General features: G+C 51.3%; 1 protein-coding gene across 18 annotated transcripts in view; it reads left to right on the top strand.

The window, feature by feature from the left end:
• FNBP1 (formin binding protein 1) overlaps positions 1-20123 on the top strand; it is a 112649-nt gene that overhangs the window by 50605 nt on the left and 41921 nt on the right. For all 18 annotated transcript variants that reach the window (XM_045846432.1, XM_045846448.1, XM_045846447.1 and 15 more), the window contains exons 3-6: positions 1848-1904; positions 2866-3013; positions 12028-12090; positions 12955-13059. In XM_045846432.1, coding sequence (XP_045702388.1) covers positions 1848-1904; positions 2866-3013; positions 12028-12090; positions 12955-13059 — 373 coding nt within the window. The remainder of the gene's footprint in view (positions 1-1847; positions 1905-2865; positions 3014-12027; positions 12091-12954; positions 13060-20123) is intronic.

Here is a 20123-nt window from a genome sequence, read left to right as displayed (position 1 = left end):
TGGTTTGGGGCTCACGGACTTGACTCCCCGTGGCAGGGAGGGTGGGCCAGCAGCACCCGCTCTCCGCTGCCCCCCGCCGTCGGTCCCTCGCCCCAGTCACCGCTCTCTGCAGCGTGTGCGCTGCGGTGACGCTCCTTTCTTTCCTGATGTGTCTGCAGCTGCAGGACATGTTCCTGGCCATTCATCTCCATCCCTCATTGTTGCAGAAGCACAATTCTTGGATCGAATTTTCTTCTGCCATCTTTCTTCCAGCTATCTTGTCGGGAGCTTTAAAAAAAAAAAAAAAAGAAAAGAAAGAGAGAAAAACAAAACATTCCCGGACCCAGCCCTGGACCTTGCCTTCCAGAGGGTCTGGAACAGGCCCAAGTGTCTGCCTTCTAAAAGCCATCCCTGCGGCTCTGATTTTTAACTGGGGAGTCCTTGTGAAAGGCTGTACGTTTTTCTCCTACCTCTTCATTAGCCTCTTTGAAGAACAAATTAAGTATATAAAACACTCACAATTTTTCAGGAAGATCTCATAAATTTAAAGGTGCTTTTTTGTGGTTTGTTGGCTTGCTTTTTTTTTTTTAATAACCTCATACAAATACAGGGCGAAAAAGCCCGTCTCCGGGACTAGAAATGCAAGTAGCTCTTTTTTTCCCTGCAGTGGTCCCTGAGAGACGTATCTTCAGACCTGAAATTCACTTCTAGACCTCTCAGGCTTTTAGTTGTCTGCTGGCCTTGACAGAGTGAATTATTTATCGGTGCTTTTAGGAAGCATTCGGATGCCGTAGGTGCCAGCCGTGTCGGCCACAGGCAGTCATCGGAACCCGGTGGTCCTCCCGGGACGGCGCCCACCATGGGCCTTGAACCCCGTTCAGGGTTTCACTGGTTCAAGGGACCCGCCGAAGGTGACTGGGTTCACCTGGGTCTGCACGTGACCGAGGAAGGCAGCGGCTGGAAAAGCGGGCTGGGAGCTGCCGCAGCGCAAGCCGGGCCGTGAGCGCCGAGCCGCTGCCGGTGGGGTCCCCCGCGGGCCGTGCGCCAGCCTCCCACCTGTTCCCCCAGCGAGGGCTTCCCGGTCAGGACCCCCGAGAGAGCCGCCCGGGGAACCAGCGCCAGCGAGGTGTGATTGTCGTTGTCGTTTTTCAGGATGGCCTCTTAGTTTTTTAGTTAACTTAGGTGTCTGAACGTTGAGGAGAGCGCCTGCGTTCTCGACCTGGAGGCCGGGTTAGAAGCCAGACTCGGTGAGGGGCTCATCGGGGCGTGTTCGGTGCTCACCTGCGGGGCAGCCTCGAAGGTCCCCTGGTTAAACATCGTGGCGTGAACATCCCCAGAAGCCCGTCTCTCCTGCCTGGGAGGACTTACTCGCAGGTGGTTTCCATTCGCTCTTTGGGGGGAGCAGCCACACGCCCTTGGCACTGAGATGCTCCGTTCACACACATGGACCCAGAGCCTGTGCTGCCCTTGAACTCGGGGCAGTAACGCTCGACTTGAGAAAAACCGCCCTCAGCTCAGGGCTGTGTGGAAGCCACCGCGTGTCCACACGTGGCCTGTCCCCTCCCTTTCAATCAAGTCGGGCCGCCCGGTCCAGCAAAGTGGCCGGCTGGTGACCATGTCTGTTCTCGTCTGCCCCGCCTTCAAGGTGGCGGCTCCAAGCCACGCGAGTCCCTCCCGGCGGGAGCGCCTGCGCCCGTGTTGGGAGATGGGAGGAAACGAGTGGGTTTCGGCTGTGGGCAGTTCGTAGTTATTGGTTTCAACTTACCAGGAAAAAAAAAAACAAAAAAAACCACTAACTTCATCTGTCGTCCCTGATCTCTCTATTGCCTCTCTCCGTGTGAGGTGACATGTCTGTATTTTTGTTTTAGGAATCTTTCGAAGAAATACCAACCTAAAAAGAACTCGAAGGAGGAGGAAGAATACAGGTCTGTTGGCCATTGATCACGATGCCCATTGATCATGACGCCCATTGATCACGGCATGGCACCGTCCGTCCGCACGCCGTCGGTGCTGGTTGGGAAAGGAAGGGAGAACCAGATCCCAACGGCAACGAGACTCACTCTCTGTCTGTATTTGTGTTAGCTTTTAAATCGGGGGAGAGAAACACATAAACCTACTCCCCTAGCTTGTCTCACACTGAGCCGCTAGACCTATGTTAGATGGCTTCAGTGAGGGTCGTGAAGAGAAGCTTAGGAAACAATCTAAGCAAACACAAGAAGTATGGATTGTGCGTCTACAGTCTTGGTTTGGTTTTGTGATATCAAGAGTCTCATTCCTACTAATGCATCCAAGAAATAACGTATTTTCCGGACCATAAGACACACCTAGGTTTTAGAGGAGGAAAATAGGGAAAAAATTTTTGAAGCAAAAAAATGTGGTAAAATATTTAATAACACAATATTTCACCAGTGTAAATAAACGTAAACAGAACTCAACAGCAGCATGAACAACCATCATTCCTCCCAAACTGGGGGTGGGGGTGTCTTACAGTCTGAAAAATATGTCCATTTTGGTCAGTGATTCAGGAGGCGTCTTAACACAGATGGTCCCAAAAAAGTACTGTTTCTCTACTTTGGATTGAAGTATCCATTACGTTAATACATACGTGTTCTGGGTCACACATATAGTTGGACTCAGGGTTAACAAAGCCGAATGCTGCCCTGTGTAGCACAGAGCAGTTCCGGTTCACAAGCTGGAGAACGTCTCTGCTGTAATTAAGTCGGAGCCTTTCTGGCGCAGACGCCCTCCTGTGTGATGAATGAATCGCCAGGGTCCTCCGGGAGGCCGGTGCAAATTAAGCTGACACGAGTGACTGTCTCCCCAGCGAAGGGAGCTGGGCCGAGCCCTCATCTGAGGCGGCGGCGCGGCCTGTGTTCTGTCCCGCAGGTACACGGCCTGCCAGGCCTTCCTCTCCACGCTGAACGAGATGAACGACTACGCCGGCCAGCACGAGGTCATCTCGGAGAACCTGACCTCGAAGATCATCGCGGGGCTGGCGCGCTACGTCCAGGAGCTGAAGCAGGAAAGGAAATCGGTAACGGAACTTGTTTTTTTTTTCCCCCCTAAGATGTGGACCAACGAGAAGGGGGATACCCCTAGAAACTTTAAAATGACACAGAACACATAAACGGTGGGTCTTACGCGGACGCCTTGGAGAATCGTATCAAAGTTACGGGCCTTGTTCCTAGAAAGCGTTTCTGTGTCTTTATCATCTCCAGGGTCCCTGGGACACCCTGAGACTCATCTGTGGGCCCCCGAATACCAAGTAATTCGTTGGAGGAATTTAACCCCATCTGAGGGTATCAGACACACAAGAGTAGGCAGTATAACATGGTGTGCGCTGTGTGGCATGAACGGCATTAAAATAAATGCTTGTAAGGCGTTTTAAAAAGCCAGAGAGACTGAACCTCTTGGCTCCTTCATTGCTCTCTAATGAAGAGGAGCTTTTACTTCTCCTGACGCCATTAGAATCTTCTCATAGCTTCTGCGTGAGCAAGAGAGGAAAATGTGCACTCTCAGGGTAGTATTCACAGTCCAGATTCTGCCCGAAGAGACTGATCTTTAAGCGCTGGACCGTGTCATTGAACTCTGACCCGCTGCTAGGTGCATAGTAACTTGTTAGGAATAGAGCACTCACATGGGCCAGTGATAGGCTTTTTCAGATAAACCCGAGTCCACAGTAATTCCTGTAGTGCTCTGGAGGTGCAGGGACTCACGGGATAGGCAGGGCTCCGGCCGAAATGGAGGAGGCATGAATTAATCATGACCAAAATAGTTAGGTAATTGCAGTAGCGATAGTTGCTGCAAAGTACCGAATGTTTAGGTCTAGCTGCGGTTTCTCACGGCCGGCTGGAAATGACGTCTTGCTTAAGTACCACTCTTAACCAGCAGCAATAGTACCATGTCTTCCAGCCGTGGGGTACGGTACATTCGCCAGCCGGGGCAGGCGAAATCCTGCCTGCCCAGAAGGACGATGTCCAATTGACTGCCTATAGTGTGTTTCCGAGCTCAGTTCAGAATCCTAGTAGAGAATTACCTTGCATCTGGATTTCGCTGTGTTTGAATAGACGAATCTCTAACGGGAGGCTGCATGGTGCACATAGCCAGCTACGCAAAAGCCGAGGCTTCCTTCCCCTTTTGTACGGACGTGAGAGGGGGCAGGAGAAAGTGAGTGGGAGGAATGGGTGCTCTCCTGGCCTTGGGGCCCGTAGCCCGACGACAGGCCGTCCGTTCAGTCTTTGAGCCTCGGACTCCCCCAGGCAGGGTAGTGCTTGCTGTTCGTGTGTGTAGGGAAGGATGTTTTGTTTTGTTTTGTTTTTAATGTATTTTATTAATTATGCTGTTACAGTTGTCCCATTTCCCCCCTTCACTCCCCTCCACCCTGTAGACCCTCTCCCACCCACATCCCCCCCTTTAGTTCATGTCTATGTGTCATACTTACAGGTTCTTTGGCTTCTACATTTCCCATACTATTCTCACCCTCCCCCTGTCTATTTTCTCCCTACCGTCTATGCCACCTACTCTCTGTACCTTTTCCCCCTCCTCCTCCCACCCCCCTGTTGCTAACCCTCCATGTGACCTCCATTTCTGTGGTTCTGTTCCTGTTCTAGTTGTTGGCTTAGTTTCTTCTGGTGTTGCTTTGGGTGGAAGGATGTTTTCCATGCAGCAGTTCCCGCCTGCGCCGTATTCTCTGACGATGCAGCTCACTCACCTCCTGAGTGTGAATGGCCCGTGTGCATCCGGACACACGCACATCTGCAGGCTCGTCTTTATGAAAATAGGTTGACTTTCCAGAAGTACATTCTTTAGAAGAGGACCTTTCCTTGCCACCCGTGAAAGCATAGCGTTCAGGAGCTTCCCGGGCTGATGTCCGAGCTGGCGGCATTTCCCGCTGGGGGCGCGGGAACCCGCTGGGGGGCGGGAACCGGCTGGGGGGGCGGGAGCCACTGGAGGCGCAGGCCGGGGCTCTGAATTCCCATGCCTGCTGGGCTCCACTTCGGCAGCTGTGTTCTGGCACGAGGCTCACCTTCCCTTTAGAGAGGAGGGAAGCAGTGGCTGTTGTCTTTTTTAAAAAATATATATGTGTTTTTTAAGATTTTATTTATTTATTTTAGAGAGAGGGGAAGGGAAGGAGAAAGAGGGGGAGAAACATCAGTGTGTGGTTGCCTCTCACACACCCCCACTGGGGACCTGCCCCGCAACCCACGCACGTGCCCTGACCGGGAATCGAACTGGTGACCCTTTGGTTCGCAGGCCTGTGCTCAGTCCACTGAGCTATGCCAGCCAGGGCTGTGTTGTCTTTCATTGACAAACATAAATTGTCGATAAATCTTTACTCCTTGACAGTGTGTAGGATTCATTGGTATTCAGTGATAAGGAGTAGAAATAAGTGGGAAACCAACAGTGTTTTATAAGGTTAACATGATTAGCTTTAATGTGTAAACGCTGGAAATTTTACACATGCTTGGTTTTCCTGGATTTTTACACATTTATAGTGAATACGACGTTCTGTCTCTTTTAGGGGACCACAGACGATAAAAACCTCTGTTTCTTTTATTTACTCTCCCTTTGATTTTTTTTGGGGGGTGCTGTGGTTTATTAGTTGCTAACACTTTTAAAAAATGTTACTAAACCTCTGAATTATAAAACAAAACTTTACAACCTTTATGTACCAAAACCCCCATTTTTCCAAGTTTTCTTCTGAATGTTGTTTATAGATATGTAAACATTTATATAGAGACAGAGATACAGATATATAGATATAAATGTCACATCTCTGTATCTCTCTATATAAATATGTTATATTTTTATACATCTTATATTTCACATCTTTTAAAGTATTTATATCTATATTTTACCTCTATGTCTCTATACAGATAAATGTAACTTTTATTCTTCTTCAGTTTCCATTTAGTATCATAAGTACTTCCCATGCTTCTATGTGAAAATACAGTTTTAATAATTAGGATTTCAGTAGCTGTATGTTCTAACTCTATTAAAATTTGCCCAATTCTTTATTGTTTGATCTAGAGGCTATCCCCAGTTTCTGATTAGTCGTTTGGTTATTCACGAGAACAATACCGCAGTGCACTAATTACTTTTATAGTTGTTTTCCTCCTCTGGGGAGTGGAGAGTCCCTCTCGACACTGAATTCCCAGAAATGAGAATGTCAGGTCAAAGCATATGTGATTTGTGGCTCTTTTTAAAAAAAGATTTTTTATTTATTTATTTATTTTCAGAGAGGGAAGGGAGGGAGAAAGAGAGAGAGAGAGAAACATCAATGTGCGGTTGCTGGGGGTCGTGGCCTGCAACCCAGGCATGTGCCCTGACTGGGAATCGAACCTGCGACACTTTGGTTCACAGCCCGTGCTCCATCCACTGAGCTACGCCAGCCAGGGCTTGATTTGTGGCTCTTGATTAGACTTTGGTCATTTATATGATTCACGGCCTTTAGCGGAAGCATAGAGGAGACTCCCAGGGCATCGAAACGATCGACTTGGATGTGAACAGGCTCCTCTGAGATGAGCGTGGCCATCAGATGTGCTCCTCCGTGAGAACTAGTGTATAAATACACACTTCCGCCCTGGTGCCCGCACACACGTGCCCCCCTCCGTCCCCCAACCCTCTGTCTCCGGCCGCTGTGTCCCTGTTTTATTCACACGGCTCCCCTGGCACCGGGGCAGCGCCCCGCTTGTGTGGGCGCATGCAGCACCCGTGTGTCGGATGCAGAGACCTTTCAGCCCCGGGGAGGGTTGCCGTCCCTGAAGTGCCGCCCATCGACCTGGTACTCTATCTAACCCCCCCTTTTTTTTTTTAAAGAGTTTATTTATTTAATTTTAGAGAGAGGGGAAGAGACGGAGAGAAACAGCAATGTGACAAACGCTAACCAGTGGCCTCTCGCAGGCCCCCAAGCGGGGACCCTGGTCCGTGACTCAGGCATACGCCCTGACCGGGAACCGAACCTGTGACCTTCCGTTTCACAGGCTGGCGCCCAGTCCGCTGAGCCACACTGGCCCCTATCTCACCTCTTAATAATGGTGACTCTTCTTGTTCTGGTTTGGAAGTAAGAGCATGATACCCTTGGAAGGGATGAGTGAGGGGCATGAGTCATTGGCTGCGGAACAGCGGTCGCTGGAAGATCCTATCACCCCAGAGTTCATTGGGATTCCCCAGGGGAATCAGAGTTTCAAGGAATATGAGAGAAGGGGTTCTTTTGAGGAGCAGATAAAAGACCGGTGCATTCTGGGTAAATTGTAGATGTGAGGGCTCTGGGTCGCAAAAGCCAGCATGAGGAGGATGACAGAGGGGACGCCAGGACAGGGAGTGAAGGAAACCTGGCCGCTGGCCCTGGCCCCGGGCCACAGGCAGGGTCCCCTGCCGGGGGCCCAGATGGTCCGTGTTCAGGGGAAGCGGAGCCACGGAGCGTGGCAGCGGGAGGCCGGCATTTTAGGAACTTTCAGCACATTGGGCGAGAAGGTATTTGCATTACAGGTGAATTTGGGAAAATAAGCTTTAAATGACAGCAGGAGGTGATACCTGTCGCAAACGCTTCTGGGTCTGTGGCTTCAGACTCCAGGGTGGGGTGCGACGCCCCGACGGGCGAGCCTGAAGGTGGCCGCACCCCGGGGTTCAGCGCTGCGCGGCTTCATCCCGAGTCAGGCTGAGCAGGGGCCGGCGTGCCAGCCCACCGCTCTGTGGGTTCGGGGGAAGTCGTGATGTTTGTCGCAGACCCAGTTTCCAGGTGCTGCTTTTTCCTTCGCCCTTTCCACGCCCTTGCGTTCCTCTGTTTTCGTCTGTGGGATCTGAGTTTCGCTTAAAATTCCAGATGGCTGCCTGTCTTCTGCGGAGTGTTCCTTCTTTTTTTTTTTTTTCCGTTTTCTTTTTCTAAGGGGCTGTTCTCACGTCGGTGCTGTCGTTTGCTCCAGCAAGGAGTCTTTTTTTTTTTTAAGATTTTGTTTATTTATTTTTAGAGAGGGAAGGGGGAGAGGGGGAGAGAGAGAAACATCAATGTGCGGTTGCTGGGGGCCGTGGCCTGCAACCCAGGCATGTGCCCTGACTGGGAATCGAACCTGCGACACTTTTGTTCGCAGCCCGAGCTCAATCCACTGAGCTACGCCAGCCAGGGCTAGGAGTCTTGAAAGGCTAATGGCCTGTGCCTTACGTACAATAGAAGTGAGCCTCCGTTGTCCCTGACGGCAGAGCGTGGGTGCTAAACATTCTTCTAGTTCGTCCGGTCGGAGAAGGAGCTCTCGCAGAGAGAGCAGTAGTCTCTTGAGAGCTTTGTCATTGTCATTTTTCTTGCCATGAACGCTTGCTTATTTTAGTTTCCCTGTGATTTCTGATCTCAGCGATCCCTGGTCCCTGGGAAATTTCTCAAACATTTCTGAAGGATGATTTTTGTCTGTGTGTTTTTCGGGGTCAACCGAAAAGCTGAAATGAAAGTGAGGTCAGCCGTCGCCCAGGTACGGCCAGGCGCCTTGAGCGGTTCTTATTGTGCTGGAAGAGAAACCAAAGCGCCTGCTTGCGGGAGCCAGTCGGGGCCCTTCTCTGGGTCCCCAGGGATGGTGTTTCCTGTCTCTCCGAGAGGAGAGCACAGCCGGGTGACTTCTGACCTCACCCCGTGGCTCTGAAAGAAGCGCTCATTATCTCCTGCTGGAGAACAGTCCCCCTTTGTGCAGGGCTGCGGGGGCCCACGTCTTACTCACACACCCGCGCGCTGTCCCTGTCCGGCCGAGAGAGGGTTTGCCACTGTTGGTCAACAAGCAACAAACGCATCTGGCCAGCCGGTGTGTGGGGCTTGGTAACCGTGAAGCCGGCTTTCCCCATTAGAGGAGGGACGATGGGCCTGGACCCAAACGGCCGCAGCTTTCTGGGTCACGCATGCAGCCATCAGGAGGCCGCCTGCCCCACCTCCACTGGCCGTGTCCCGAGGCATCCGGCCGCGGCCACTGCGTGCGTGGGCGTTGCAGCCAGACCCGTGCGGGGGAGGGACCCGCTGTGAACCAGCAGGAGGAAGAGAGCAGCCCCGGGATCTCTTTCTTGCCGTACACACACGTGTGGTTTTCGGGTCCTCGCTTTAGCCTGACAGAGCTGTGGCTTCTCGGGGGGAAAGCTCCCCGGTGCAACCACGGTCCGCATTGCGCTTGAGACATAAGTTCATATGCATGATAAAGTAGGGGAGTGAAGGAACGGCAGGAGAGTGGGTATGTGGGTTTTCTATGGGAATCAATCCCTCGTGCTTCCAAAATAGGGCTTTTTTTTTAAGATTTTATTTATTTATTTTTAGAGAGGGAAGGGAGGGAGAGAGAGAGAGAGAAACATCAATGTGCAGTTGCTGGGGGTCATGGCCTGCAACCCAGGCATGTACCCTGACTGGGAATCGAACCTGCAACACTTTGGTTCGCAGCCCGCGCTCAATCCATTGAGCTATGCCAGCCAGGGCTTTTTTTTTTTAATATTCCGGGAATGATGGAGCCGAGTCCTCCTTTCCTGGGTCACCGGCTGTCCCTGTCTGCATGTCCTTGTGCCCGCATTGCCTCAGTCCGCCCAGGGGAGCTTTTTCTTCTGGGGAGCCCCGTCTTTGAATCTCAAAGTAAAACTGGGCGGCACAGGGAGACTCTTCAGCAAACTGCACGACGTGGCGATGCTGCTCTCGGAGTGGGGCCGGTCCTGGTGACGATTTGGGGAAGTCACATTCCTGCAGGGACAAGGACGCTCGGACCGAAGGCGGCCCCCTGGAGAGGCACGGCTGAGCCTCGGCGTCTCCCCGAGCTTGTCCTTCTGCCCCCCTCATCCGCCCGGGGGCCCCCCTGAGCACTGCCCACCCCCCACCCCCTGCTGTCACTCCCCCCTCCCCCCGTTTGATTTGTGGCTTTCAGAAAACCTGCTTGCACTTTGTACTTCCTCCAAATTCGAGGCTTTCCTAACTGTGCCCTCGGCCCTACTTCTCACTTCCCTCCCAGCCGCGATCCTATCTGGGCCCCTGCTCCCTCCCAGCACGCCCGGCCTCGGCCTCGCTTCTGCCGGCACCTCTGCTCTGTGAGGAGACTCGAGCAGAGGAAGCCCCCGGGGGCTCTCTTGGGTCCACAGACACTGACAAATCGCTGGGTGGATAAAACTGGCTGTCAGGAGGCACTGGGGACAGTGAAACGCGACCTCATAGGGAGACAAGAAAGTGCCCTTATAAAGAAGCACTGTTCTTTGAAAGAGAACCCGACCTTCCCCCTGCTCCCCGGCCTCCCAGGAGCCAGCTCCCTTCTGTGACGCAGCCGAGCCCCAGGTTCCGCCCGCCCGAGCGAGGTGAAGGTCCTGAGGCTGCACAGAGGGACCTCCTGTTTCCTGTCCCTCCTTCACCCCGCCTCCTCCGGAGAGCCACCCCTGCTGCTTACCTGTCAGTGAGGACATGGCCCATTCAGCCCAGACGCCTTCAGGACGTGGTGGGGGAGGGTTCAGGGACAGCACCAAGGGGTGCTGCACCCCTGGGGCTGGTCGCAGTGGGGAGCTCCTGTGGCCCCAGGTCTCAGGACAGGGGGAGCCTTACAGGAACTTCATAGATTCACTCTGGGGGGGAGCGCTGCCTGGCCGGAGCTGTGGCCTTTGGTCGAGGGCCCCCGCCCACCTGGAACATCTTCTCCAGGGGAGGCTTGGACTTGATGCACCCCGACCCCGTATGCCAGAACGTCTCCGAGGGCCAGGGAGCCTGCAAGAGTGGTCCAGGCAGGCCAGGACAGGGTCCCCCCGACCTCCAAGTCTCCCACGGCCCACCACGAATCCTGGTGGTTTGCGATCAAAGGACACCGGAGTCCGGCCCCGCTCCCCACCTCCAGGGCTACCCCGTGGTCCGAGGCTTTGTCATCTCCGGAGGCGGAGGGGGCCTTCTGCCTGGAGCCGTCCCGCACAGCATGGCCCCAGCTCATTCAGACAAAACCCCACAAGACCCTTGCAGGGGTGTCCGACCTTTGGGTACCTCTGGGCTGCACTGGAAGAAGAGAGTTTGTGTTGGCCCTCACATGAAATATACAAACATCAGTGAAAACCGATGAGCCAAAAAAAAAAAAGGTTTTAAGAAAATTCACAATTTTGTGTCGGGCCACATTCAGAGCCACCGTAGGCTGCGGGTGGCCACGGGCCGCGGGCCGGACACCCCTGCGGCACAGTCTGTCCCCTTCTCCTCTGGCCGCATCTCCTGGTTTTGTGAGGCGCACCTGGGCTAGTCCTCGGGTGCCCTCGCTGGCTGGCACCGGGCGCACACGGGCCTCGGGGCCTCTGCACGTAGCGGGGATGCGGATTTATGTGGCCGCTTTAAAAGATCCAAGTCATGGGAACACCCCAGACGTGCATCAGCTGGCGCATGGACAGCAAGGCGTGGTGCCTGACCACACAGCGGAATGCCGGGTGGCCGTAAAGAGGGACAAAGCACTCAGACGTGCGACCAGGTGGATGAACCCGGACAACGTCATTTGCCAAGTGAACATTAAGGAATAATGAGAGCGTGAATGCCGGTCACAAAAGGCTTCCTGTTGTAACATGTTTTCTGAATGAAACATCTAGAAGGGGCGTATCTATGGAGACGGGCAGTAGGTCGGTGGCTGCCCAGGGCTGGGGAGGACTCGGGGTAGGAGGGTGACCGCTGAGAGGCGCAGGGTTTCTTTCTGGGGTGAGACACATGGATTGCAGTGAGGGTTGCGTATTGTTGCGACTCTCCTAACAGCCATCGACCTGTGCAATTTGAATGTGGGAACCGTACGGGACGTGAATTGCATCTCAAAGCAACGAAACAGAGAGACCTAAGTGATTTTTGTCTTAAAACACCCCTGGTCACTTGGACCCATGGTGTGTGTCTTAGAATTCAATATTGCAACATCTGAAGTTTTAAAAGGGTACTCTGTGCCTACTCTTGTTTTCATTTCCCCTTCATGTTTTAAATCTTGGATTTCTGGGGAGGGCACATGCTGGGTCTCCACAGTTGAGTGTTGTTTCAGGGGGTGGGTTCTGTTCTCGTGTCAGCACGAGAAAGGCGGGCTGATCACTGTGTGTTTTTGCTTGCAGCACTTTCACGACGGACGGAAGGCCCAGCAGCACATAGAGACATGCTGGAAGCAGCTGGAGTCGGTGAGTGGGAGGCCCGCAGCTCGGGGAGAGGCCTGGGTCGGTTTTCTAATCTGGATCTAAGGGAAGCTGGAATCTACCCACTCGTGCAAAAACCAGTGAAAACACCAAAGGAAAACGTCTTTAGAGATTTTCCTAATTTAAAAGGTAGTCTGTTTCTGAAAACTTGTATCTGAAGTAAAATGTTGAGCCAAAAGAGCTCCAGGAGAGTATTTTTCTAAGGAAATCATATGGAAAGAACAAAGATTGGGCAGTGGAGGTGAACATAAATGCAGACTTTTTAAAAAAGATTTTACTGGCCCTGGCTGGCGTAGCTCAGTGGATTGAGCGCGGGCTGTGAACCAAAGTGTCGCGGGTTCGATTCCCAGTCAGGGCACATGTCTGGGTTGCAGGCCGCGGCCCCCAACAACCGCACATTGATGTTTCTCTCTCTCTCTCTCTATCTCCCTCCCTTCCCTCTCTAAAAGTAAATAAATGAAATCTTTTAAAAAAAAGGTTTTACTTATTTATTTTTAGAGAGAGGGAAAGGAGGGAAAGAGAGAGGGAGAGAAACATCAATGCGTGGTTGCCTCTCACACGCCCCCCACTGGGGACCTGGCCCACATCCCAGGCATGTGCCCTGCCTGGGAATCGAACTGGCAACCCTTTGGTTCGCAGGCTGGCGCTCGATCCACTGAGCCACACCAGCCAGAGCTAAATGCAGATTTTAGATCAACTCCCTGAGACGAGGATACCCAGAAAACCAGTTCAGAGCAGAACACTGTGTGTGTGTGTTGCGGGGGGGGGGGTTCAGGGAACTCGCAGGAGCCCCAGGAGTCTCCTGGCCTCCCCCCTGAGTGCCCCCCCCACGGCTCCCCCCGCCCGCAGAGCAAGAGGCGGTTCGAGCGGGAGTGCAAGGAGGCAGACCGGGCACAGCAGTACTTCGAGAAAATGGACGCCGACATCAACGTCACCAAAGCAGATGTCGAAAAGGTGAGGTGAAAGTGAGCCTTCCTTTCGTTTCCCCTTTCAAATGCTCGCCACGCATCCTCCCGGGGTCGGTCCCCCCCGAGTTCTCCTTTCTGATGTGGCCACAAAAGGCCACTTGACTTGGGATCACTTTCAGTCTGCGTCAGCTGTCATGGGGACCCGCGGCGAAAACCCCGGGGACTCTCGGGGGTTGGGACTGAGCAGTGGTGCTTATTCGTGCAGTCGCCAGGGTGACAGCGCAGGGACAGACCACGGACCGTCCCAGGGCGTGCTGTCTGGGGACGGTGGCTTTCACTCGGTGGCTTTTCAGAGAATCGGTGGACCTCTTGAACGCCGGGGGCGGGCCGCCCAGCGCCACCTGCCAGAGGCTGGCTGCTCCTGAGGCCCCCGGGAGAAAGACGGAGGCGCGCTCACTGCCGCTGGCCTGGCCTCTGCGTGGGTCCCCCAGGTTGCTGACAGGCTGTAGTTCAAGGCCGGCACGGGCAGGCCCTCTCAGAAGCCTGTCTCTGGTGCACTTGTCCTAGCAATGGGAGTGCCATTGAGCTCGTGCAGTATCTGTGCTTTTCCCCTAGAAGCTGAGTTTCCTTTTATGAGAGTCATCAATATGGCGTAAACAAAATTTGGCTGTTAAATAACAGCATTCATTCGTGACTGCCCAGGGCTGTTTTGGGTCACAGCCACATGCTTTCTGGGGGAAAAGCCCGGCCTTTTCACACCTTTCTTGCACTTTTGCCGGGGCAGTGGGAGACGAGGTGAGTTGGGAGATGGGCGTGTGTGAGCTATTCAGATGTTTGCCCAGCTCTGCCCCATTCCTCGCTCAGAGCCCGGGGACGGATCAGCGTGCCTTCCTCTAGGGTTATCTAATGTATTCAAACATTCTCGATATCTATGTTTCAGCTCGAGGGGGGTTGTTTACCAAAAGATATATGAATATGCTAGAAAAGTTACCATAAACCATCATAAACTTGTCATAAGTTCTCATTAAACAGCCAGCTTCCCAAACTGTTCAAAGCGTCCTTCAGTTAAAGTAGATTGACCCAAAGCTTATTTTAAAAATTTGGGATTAAATGAGAAATACATCTAGCACAAACCTATACATTCTTTTCCAAGTATTTTATTACCCTAAGTGTAAAACTGGAGTGGTTTTTGTTCACATAACGGCCTTTAAAAGAAATGACTTCTAAGGTCTCTTAGTACAAAGGCCATCCACCCTTGTTGTAGAAACATCTGAAAATACAAACATCTAAAGAAGGAGAAAAATATAAAAACACCCAACGGTTGGTAATAAAAGGAATTTTACCTTCAGGGCCTCTTATAATAATTATGTAAACCACAGACAGACAGGGGCAAAAAAAGGCTTCTGGTGGTTCCGATGGAAAATAAGATAATACTTAATAAATAGCAATACACGAATAAACTCTGTTTCACGCACTCACCACTGTGAGTGCCTGCTTCTGCCCCACCCTGTGCGCCCAGGGCACAGAACGATAACACAAGGAAGGCCTATTTTAAGAAATAAAATGTTATTGGCGCCTTGGAAGTCTCCCTCCCTAATTTCACCCTTCTGCCCCCACCCTGTAGGCCCTTAATTTGGTCTTAATGACCTCCTCGCTCTTTATGGCTTTCCCTCTAAAGAGTAGATTTTATAATTTGGCTCTTTTCCACCTTTATGTGCACCGTTATCTTCTTTTCACGTGATTTCTTCTGACTTCGTTTGTTTTCACGCAGCATTACGGTGGACGCTTGCTTCGCGCGGGGTGTAGCGAGCGCAGGACTCTCGTGTGTTGACATTAGAGCCGGGTGCCTGGCTAAACTCTCTTTTTGTTTGTTTTGAGTTTTCTGTAGAGAGAATCCTACCACCAGCAAACAATGACGGGTTTCATTCTTCTTTTTCAATCCTTGAGCCTTTTATTTGTTTTTCTTGACTCGCTCTGCTGGTCATGGCCCCCATGACGCTGGTAGAAGCAGTAATCCTGGACTTCCTTATCTCGTGCTTGATTGTACAGAGCGCTTCAGGCGGTCCAGGTCCAGGGAGCTCCCTCTTCCTATTTTGCCAAGAGGTGTTTTTTTTTTTTTGTTTCGTTTTGGTTTTTTTTTAAGCCTGACTTGATATTGAGTATCACCAAATACATTTTCTGCTTCCTTTCATCCATTCATGAGATACATTACATTCATCAATTTTTTTAAAGATTTTATTTATTTTTAGAGAGAGAAGGGAGGGAGAAAGAGAGAGAGAAACATCAATGTGCGGTTGCTGGGGGCCGTGGCCTGCAACCCAGGCATGTGCCCTGACTGGGAATCGAACCTGCGATGCTTTGGTTCACAGCCCGAGCTCAATCCACTGAGCTACGCCAGCCAGGGCTACATTCATCAATTTTTTAATATATTGAACCAAATTAGCCTCCCTGGGACAATTCCAACTAGGTTATCATGTATTTTTTTTTAAATATGTAGCTGAATTTGTTGTTTTAGTATTTTAGTCAAGGTTTTTTTTTACTCTGTAGTCATTGAGATGAGCCTATAATTGTTCTCATCTGTTCTAATTTGCTTTACTTGCTAGTTTTGGATTCAACTTGCTCGTTTTTCTATTTTCTGAAATAGTTTACGTGAGAGGAGCAGTTCTTAGATGTTTAAATGTTTTGGGATACTGCATCGTGGGAAAGCTTCTGACTGCCAAATCGATTCCTTTAATATCTGCTGTTTCGGTTGACCCCGGCATTCTATTTTTCTAAACATACATCCATCTCATCATAAGATTGGAAACATCTTAGTAAACGTTGCCTGTCATACTCTCTCACCTTACTGTTTGCGGCATCTGTTGTTTATTCCTAATATTACTTGTTTATGCCATTTCCCCCCTTTAGGGGGCGGGGGGTCACTTTTCTAAAATCATTTTTATGACTATGTTCCAAGAACCAAAATTTATCTTTGTGGAACTTCTCTTTTCTACTTCTGTTTTCTGTTTCATTGAGTGTCTTTTCCTTCCTCCTTATCTGTTAGCCTTTGGAGTTCTTCTGTTGTCCTTTAAAAATTTTCTTCCTTCAGATGCTTGCCTCATTTCAGCTTTTCTCGTTTTCTAGTATAAGTACTTGAGTGACACATTTCTCATTTTTTAAAAATGTATTCATTTCTTTTCAGAGAGGGAAGGGAGGGAGAAAGAGAGAGAGAGAGAGAGAAACATCAATGTGCGGTTGCTGGGGGTCATGGCCTACAACCCAGGCATGTACCCTGACTGGGAATCGAACCTGCGACACTGGTTCGCAGCCCGCGCTCAATCCACTGAGCTACGCCAGCCAGGGTGACACATTTCTCATTTAAGCATTGATTTACCTACAACCCACAAATGTCGGCATGCAGTAGGAGTATTGTTCATTTCTAGATCTTTTTCATTTCTTTTACTGCTTACTGTCTCCTGTGATTTATGTAGAAGCATATTTTAAAATTTCCAATTGTATGACCTATGGAGATGTATCTTTTTGTTGTTTCAACTGCACTGTGGCTGCAGAAAGCCCGAGTTTCAGTCTTTTGTGGTTGTTGAGACTTGTTTTACGGCCTAGAGCGTGGTCCCATTTTATAAACATTCTAGAAGAAATCGAAAAGGATGTGCCTTCTCCAGTTCCCGGCTGCAGATTCTGCCTGTTCCCATTCGCTCGAACTTGGTGACTGCGTTTTCTGAATCTTCCCACCAAGTATGTGTTTGTTCCTGCCGCAGCCTTCTTGAGAGAGACGCGTCCCTTCCTCCTGTCTTGCTTCTCCCGTCTGCCCCTGGGCCCACTGGGGGGCAGGGCTGAGGGGAGTGTCCACTGAGTGAATGTGTACGAGACACTCAAAGCCACCCTGGTGGGGGCCGGGGACCCGCAAGTTAACTGTCAGGATGGTAACGGGGGAAGAGTTGCCGTTTCCTGTCCCTTTGATAAAGTGCAGAACTGTACTGTCTTCAGCGAGATTTAGTGTGTCGCCGATGTGGGGGATGTGGGGTCGTCTCCTCTGCAGTTACACTTTGCAGAAACTTCTGCAGTTTCTCTGCAGAAACACTTCTGCAGTTTCTCAGTTCCAAGCTCCTACCGTCAGGGTGAGCTTGGCCCGGCAAGCCGTCCCCGGGCGGTCTCTGTGCCGGCGGCCATGAGACGGCTTCCCCGGGGCTGCTCCCAGCCGTGCAAACCCGCTGTCGACCAGCGAGATGTCTCTTGTCCCCACGCCACCGCCCCGTGTTTCAGTCACATGGGAAGGAGGAGTCACAGTGAGCAGACAGACAGGGGACACAGACACCGTCCCTGTGTGATGATGGACGTGCGTCCCTTGGAAACTGGACTGTCCGTGGCCTGCGTTGAGCGTGGACTCTCCAGGCAGCTGGCATGACCTGGGGGGTGCTACGGAGCCGGGGCCATGTCAGTCTAAATTTTCCAACTTGGGTCTGGGAGCCGCACCAGCTGGGTGAGCTCTGGCCCTTTGTGGTTGAAAAATCTCCAGGATGACTTTTTTCCTGGTTTTCCTGCCTTGGTCGGCCATGACTGTTAAGTTGTCAAAGGGACAATCGCCAGATCCAGAGGCGGCTGTAGGACTCGGCAGGAGCTGCCGATGGGGTTGCTCTCCTCGGCTTTGAAGTATTTCCCAGGGTGCATTGCTTTTCCTTCTGCGGACAGCATCCTTGCGATTTTTATGGAAGTACCACTCGCCTCCTCCCCAAGGATGTGATAAATGACCTGAGGACCTGACTCAGAGAGAACACTGTAATTTCCCCCAACACACAGTAGTTCGACTGTTGTATCAGTGTTTTGCCTTATTGCCTGCAAAGGCTCTTGTCAGTCCCAAGCCGAAAGGATGTAGAGTTTCGGCTCTTATCAATAGTTAATGTAATTTCCCATTTTGACTTTGGAAAGTCTTTGAATCTCATATAAATGGCTTTTCCCAGTTTCTGCCAACGATTAGATTACCCACTTATATTAGAAATCTCTTCACCTCCTTTTTCTTTTTTAAAGATTTTATGTATTTGTTTTTAGAGAGGGGGGAAGGGAGGGAGAAAGAGAGGGAGAGAACATCCAACATCCATGTGTCAGAGATACCTGGATTGGTTGCTCTTGCACGCCCCCAATGGGGAACCTGACTGGCAGCCCAGGCGTGTGCCCTGACTGGGAATCAAACCAGCGACCTTTTGGTTTGCAGACCGGCACTCAGTCCACTGAGCCCCACCAGCCAGGGCTTGACCTCCCTTTTCTGAGAGTCAGCCACACAACCCTTGGAGGCACATGCCTGAACTTACAGAGAAGTAACTGCTCCCCCTCTAAGGAGCAAGAACTTCCCTAAACTGTGTGTGTGTGTGTGTGTGTTGATGCCATTGTTGTGAACTGCCCATGAGGGATCCGCTAAGACAAGTAGGAGCCTGACGTCTTTCTCTTTTAGAAAAGTTGAATGACCCACGCGGAGATTGGAGCCGCGCTGTTCATCATAAGCGCCGTGTCCAAGTCGCCTGCAATTGGCCTGCGTCCCTCTGCAGGGGTCGTCAGTGGACATTTGCTTTGTGTTTGGGGTCCGTGTATGACCAGATGTGTAGTGATTTGCTTGCAAGAGTTTTTTTGTTATCCCAGAGGCAGCCAGTTTAACTAAAAGTCAATTTATACACGCAAAGTAGACATGAGAAAAAACCGGAGTTTTATCCCTGGGCCGGTGAACGCATCTGGATGATGTTGCTGGGACGCCACGCTCCTCCCAGGGGCGATGTGGAGAGGAAAGAAGCTCAGTGGAATGGTTTTACTGGGGATGGAACTCCAGGACTCTGCAGCCGCTTGCCCTGGGCCCAGACGCAGCTGTCAGAGAGCTTTGAATCTGAAGACTTAAAATGAGTTCTCATGATCTGGAATTAATGCATCTGGGTGTGTAGAACCACATTGGAACAGGTGGTCTTGTGGCTCATGACCTGTGCGCTTAAGTTCAAGGTAAACCCGGACTCTTTCTTCCCCCCTTTTATGAGATGGAAAAGATAGTCCTTACTCTCTGTTGTAAGTACTGAGAAGTGGAAGGACTGCAAGGGAGCATGGGAAAGTCTGTCGACTGATGGTCACTCCACCAATTCAACAGCAGTGGAATCCCCAGGCTGGGGTGCCGTGAAAGAGGAAACTTTGTTCAGTGCAAAACAGCTCAATCGAGATACGGCACGGCAGTGAGGCCGCCCCGGGTCCACCCCTCTCCAGCTAGACAGCTTAGCTCTGCTCCTCGCCCTGCTTCCTGCCTCCGGCTTTTGGCTGCACTGGGGCTGCTCCAGGGTGCCCGGGGCTGCTCCTTTCCATGCCAGTCTGCTCTGGCCCACGCTGGGCTGCTCCTCGGGTTTGGAGTGTGATGCACAGAGAAGAGGGCAAGAGAGTGTTTCCTAATGAGATCAGTATTTCAGGCTTTAGACAGTTTGGAGATGACCTTTGCAGCATCAGAATTCTAAGTAACCGTGGACTTTTATTAAAAATCTGTCTAGGAACTATTTTTTTCTTTCACTTTGCTCCACCTTGGTATGGCTTTTTATCCAGCTAAATTCTGAGTGTTTTCTCTCATTTCACCCAGCCTCCCCAAGTGAGTTACCCCATCCTTTTAAAAATATCTAATTGAAGGGAATTCTAGTGAAATCATGATTTCATGGTGTTCTCATGTTCTAAAAAATGGCATTGAACTTGTTGATGGAATTCCTAAGCTGTGAAATGTTCCCACCCCTTCTCCCACATCCCTTGCTCATCATCCCTGGCCGTGCGGGGAGGTGTGGGCGAGGCAGAGATGCCCCTGTGTGACCACGCCAGCCTCTACGTCAGGGAACGTGCCTTTCCCTTTTCCCCTGATATTTGGGTCGCTCTCTGGTGGATTTTCCCGTCTGCCCCCTGAACAACTCTCTTTAAAGCCAGGTCGTCTCTGTCCCTCTCCTTTGGCATCACAGCATGCTGGCCAAACTCGGGCGAGAGGCAGCCCCCGATCCCTGAATTCCGATGGCGGCGCAGCTGGTCCGTGCAGCGCTGAGATGAAAAAGGAAAAGGTTATCAAAATGAATGGAATGTGAACTAATATTTCCGAACAGAGAGCACAGTGTTTTC

Source organism: Phyllostomus hastatus, unplaced genomic scaffold (assembly GCF_019186645.2).
Source record: "Phyllostomus hastatus isolate PE091 unplaced genomic scaffold, TTU_PhHast_1.1 phas_contig_495, whole genome shotgun sequence".
Classification (NCBI taxonomy): domain Eukaryota; kingdom Metazoa; phylum Chordata; class Mammalia; order Chiroptera; family Phyllostomidae; genus Phyllostomus; species Phyllostomus hastatus.
This window is presented reverse-complemented; position numbering and strand designations above follow the sequence as displayed.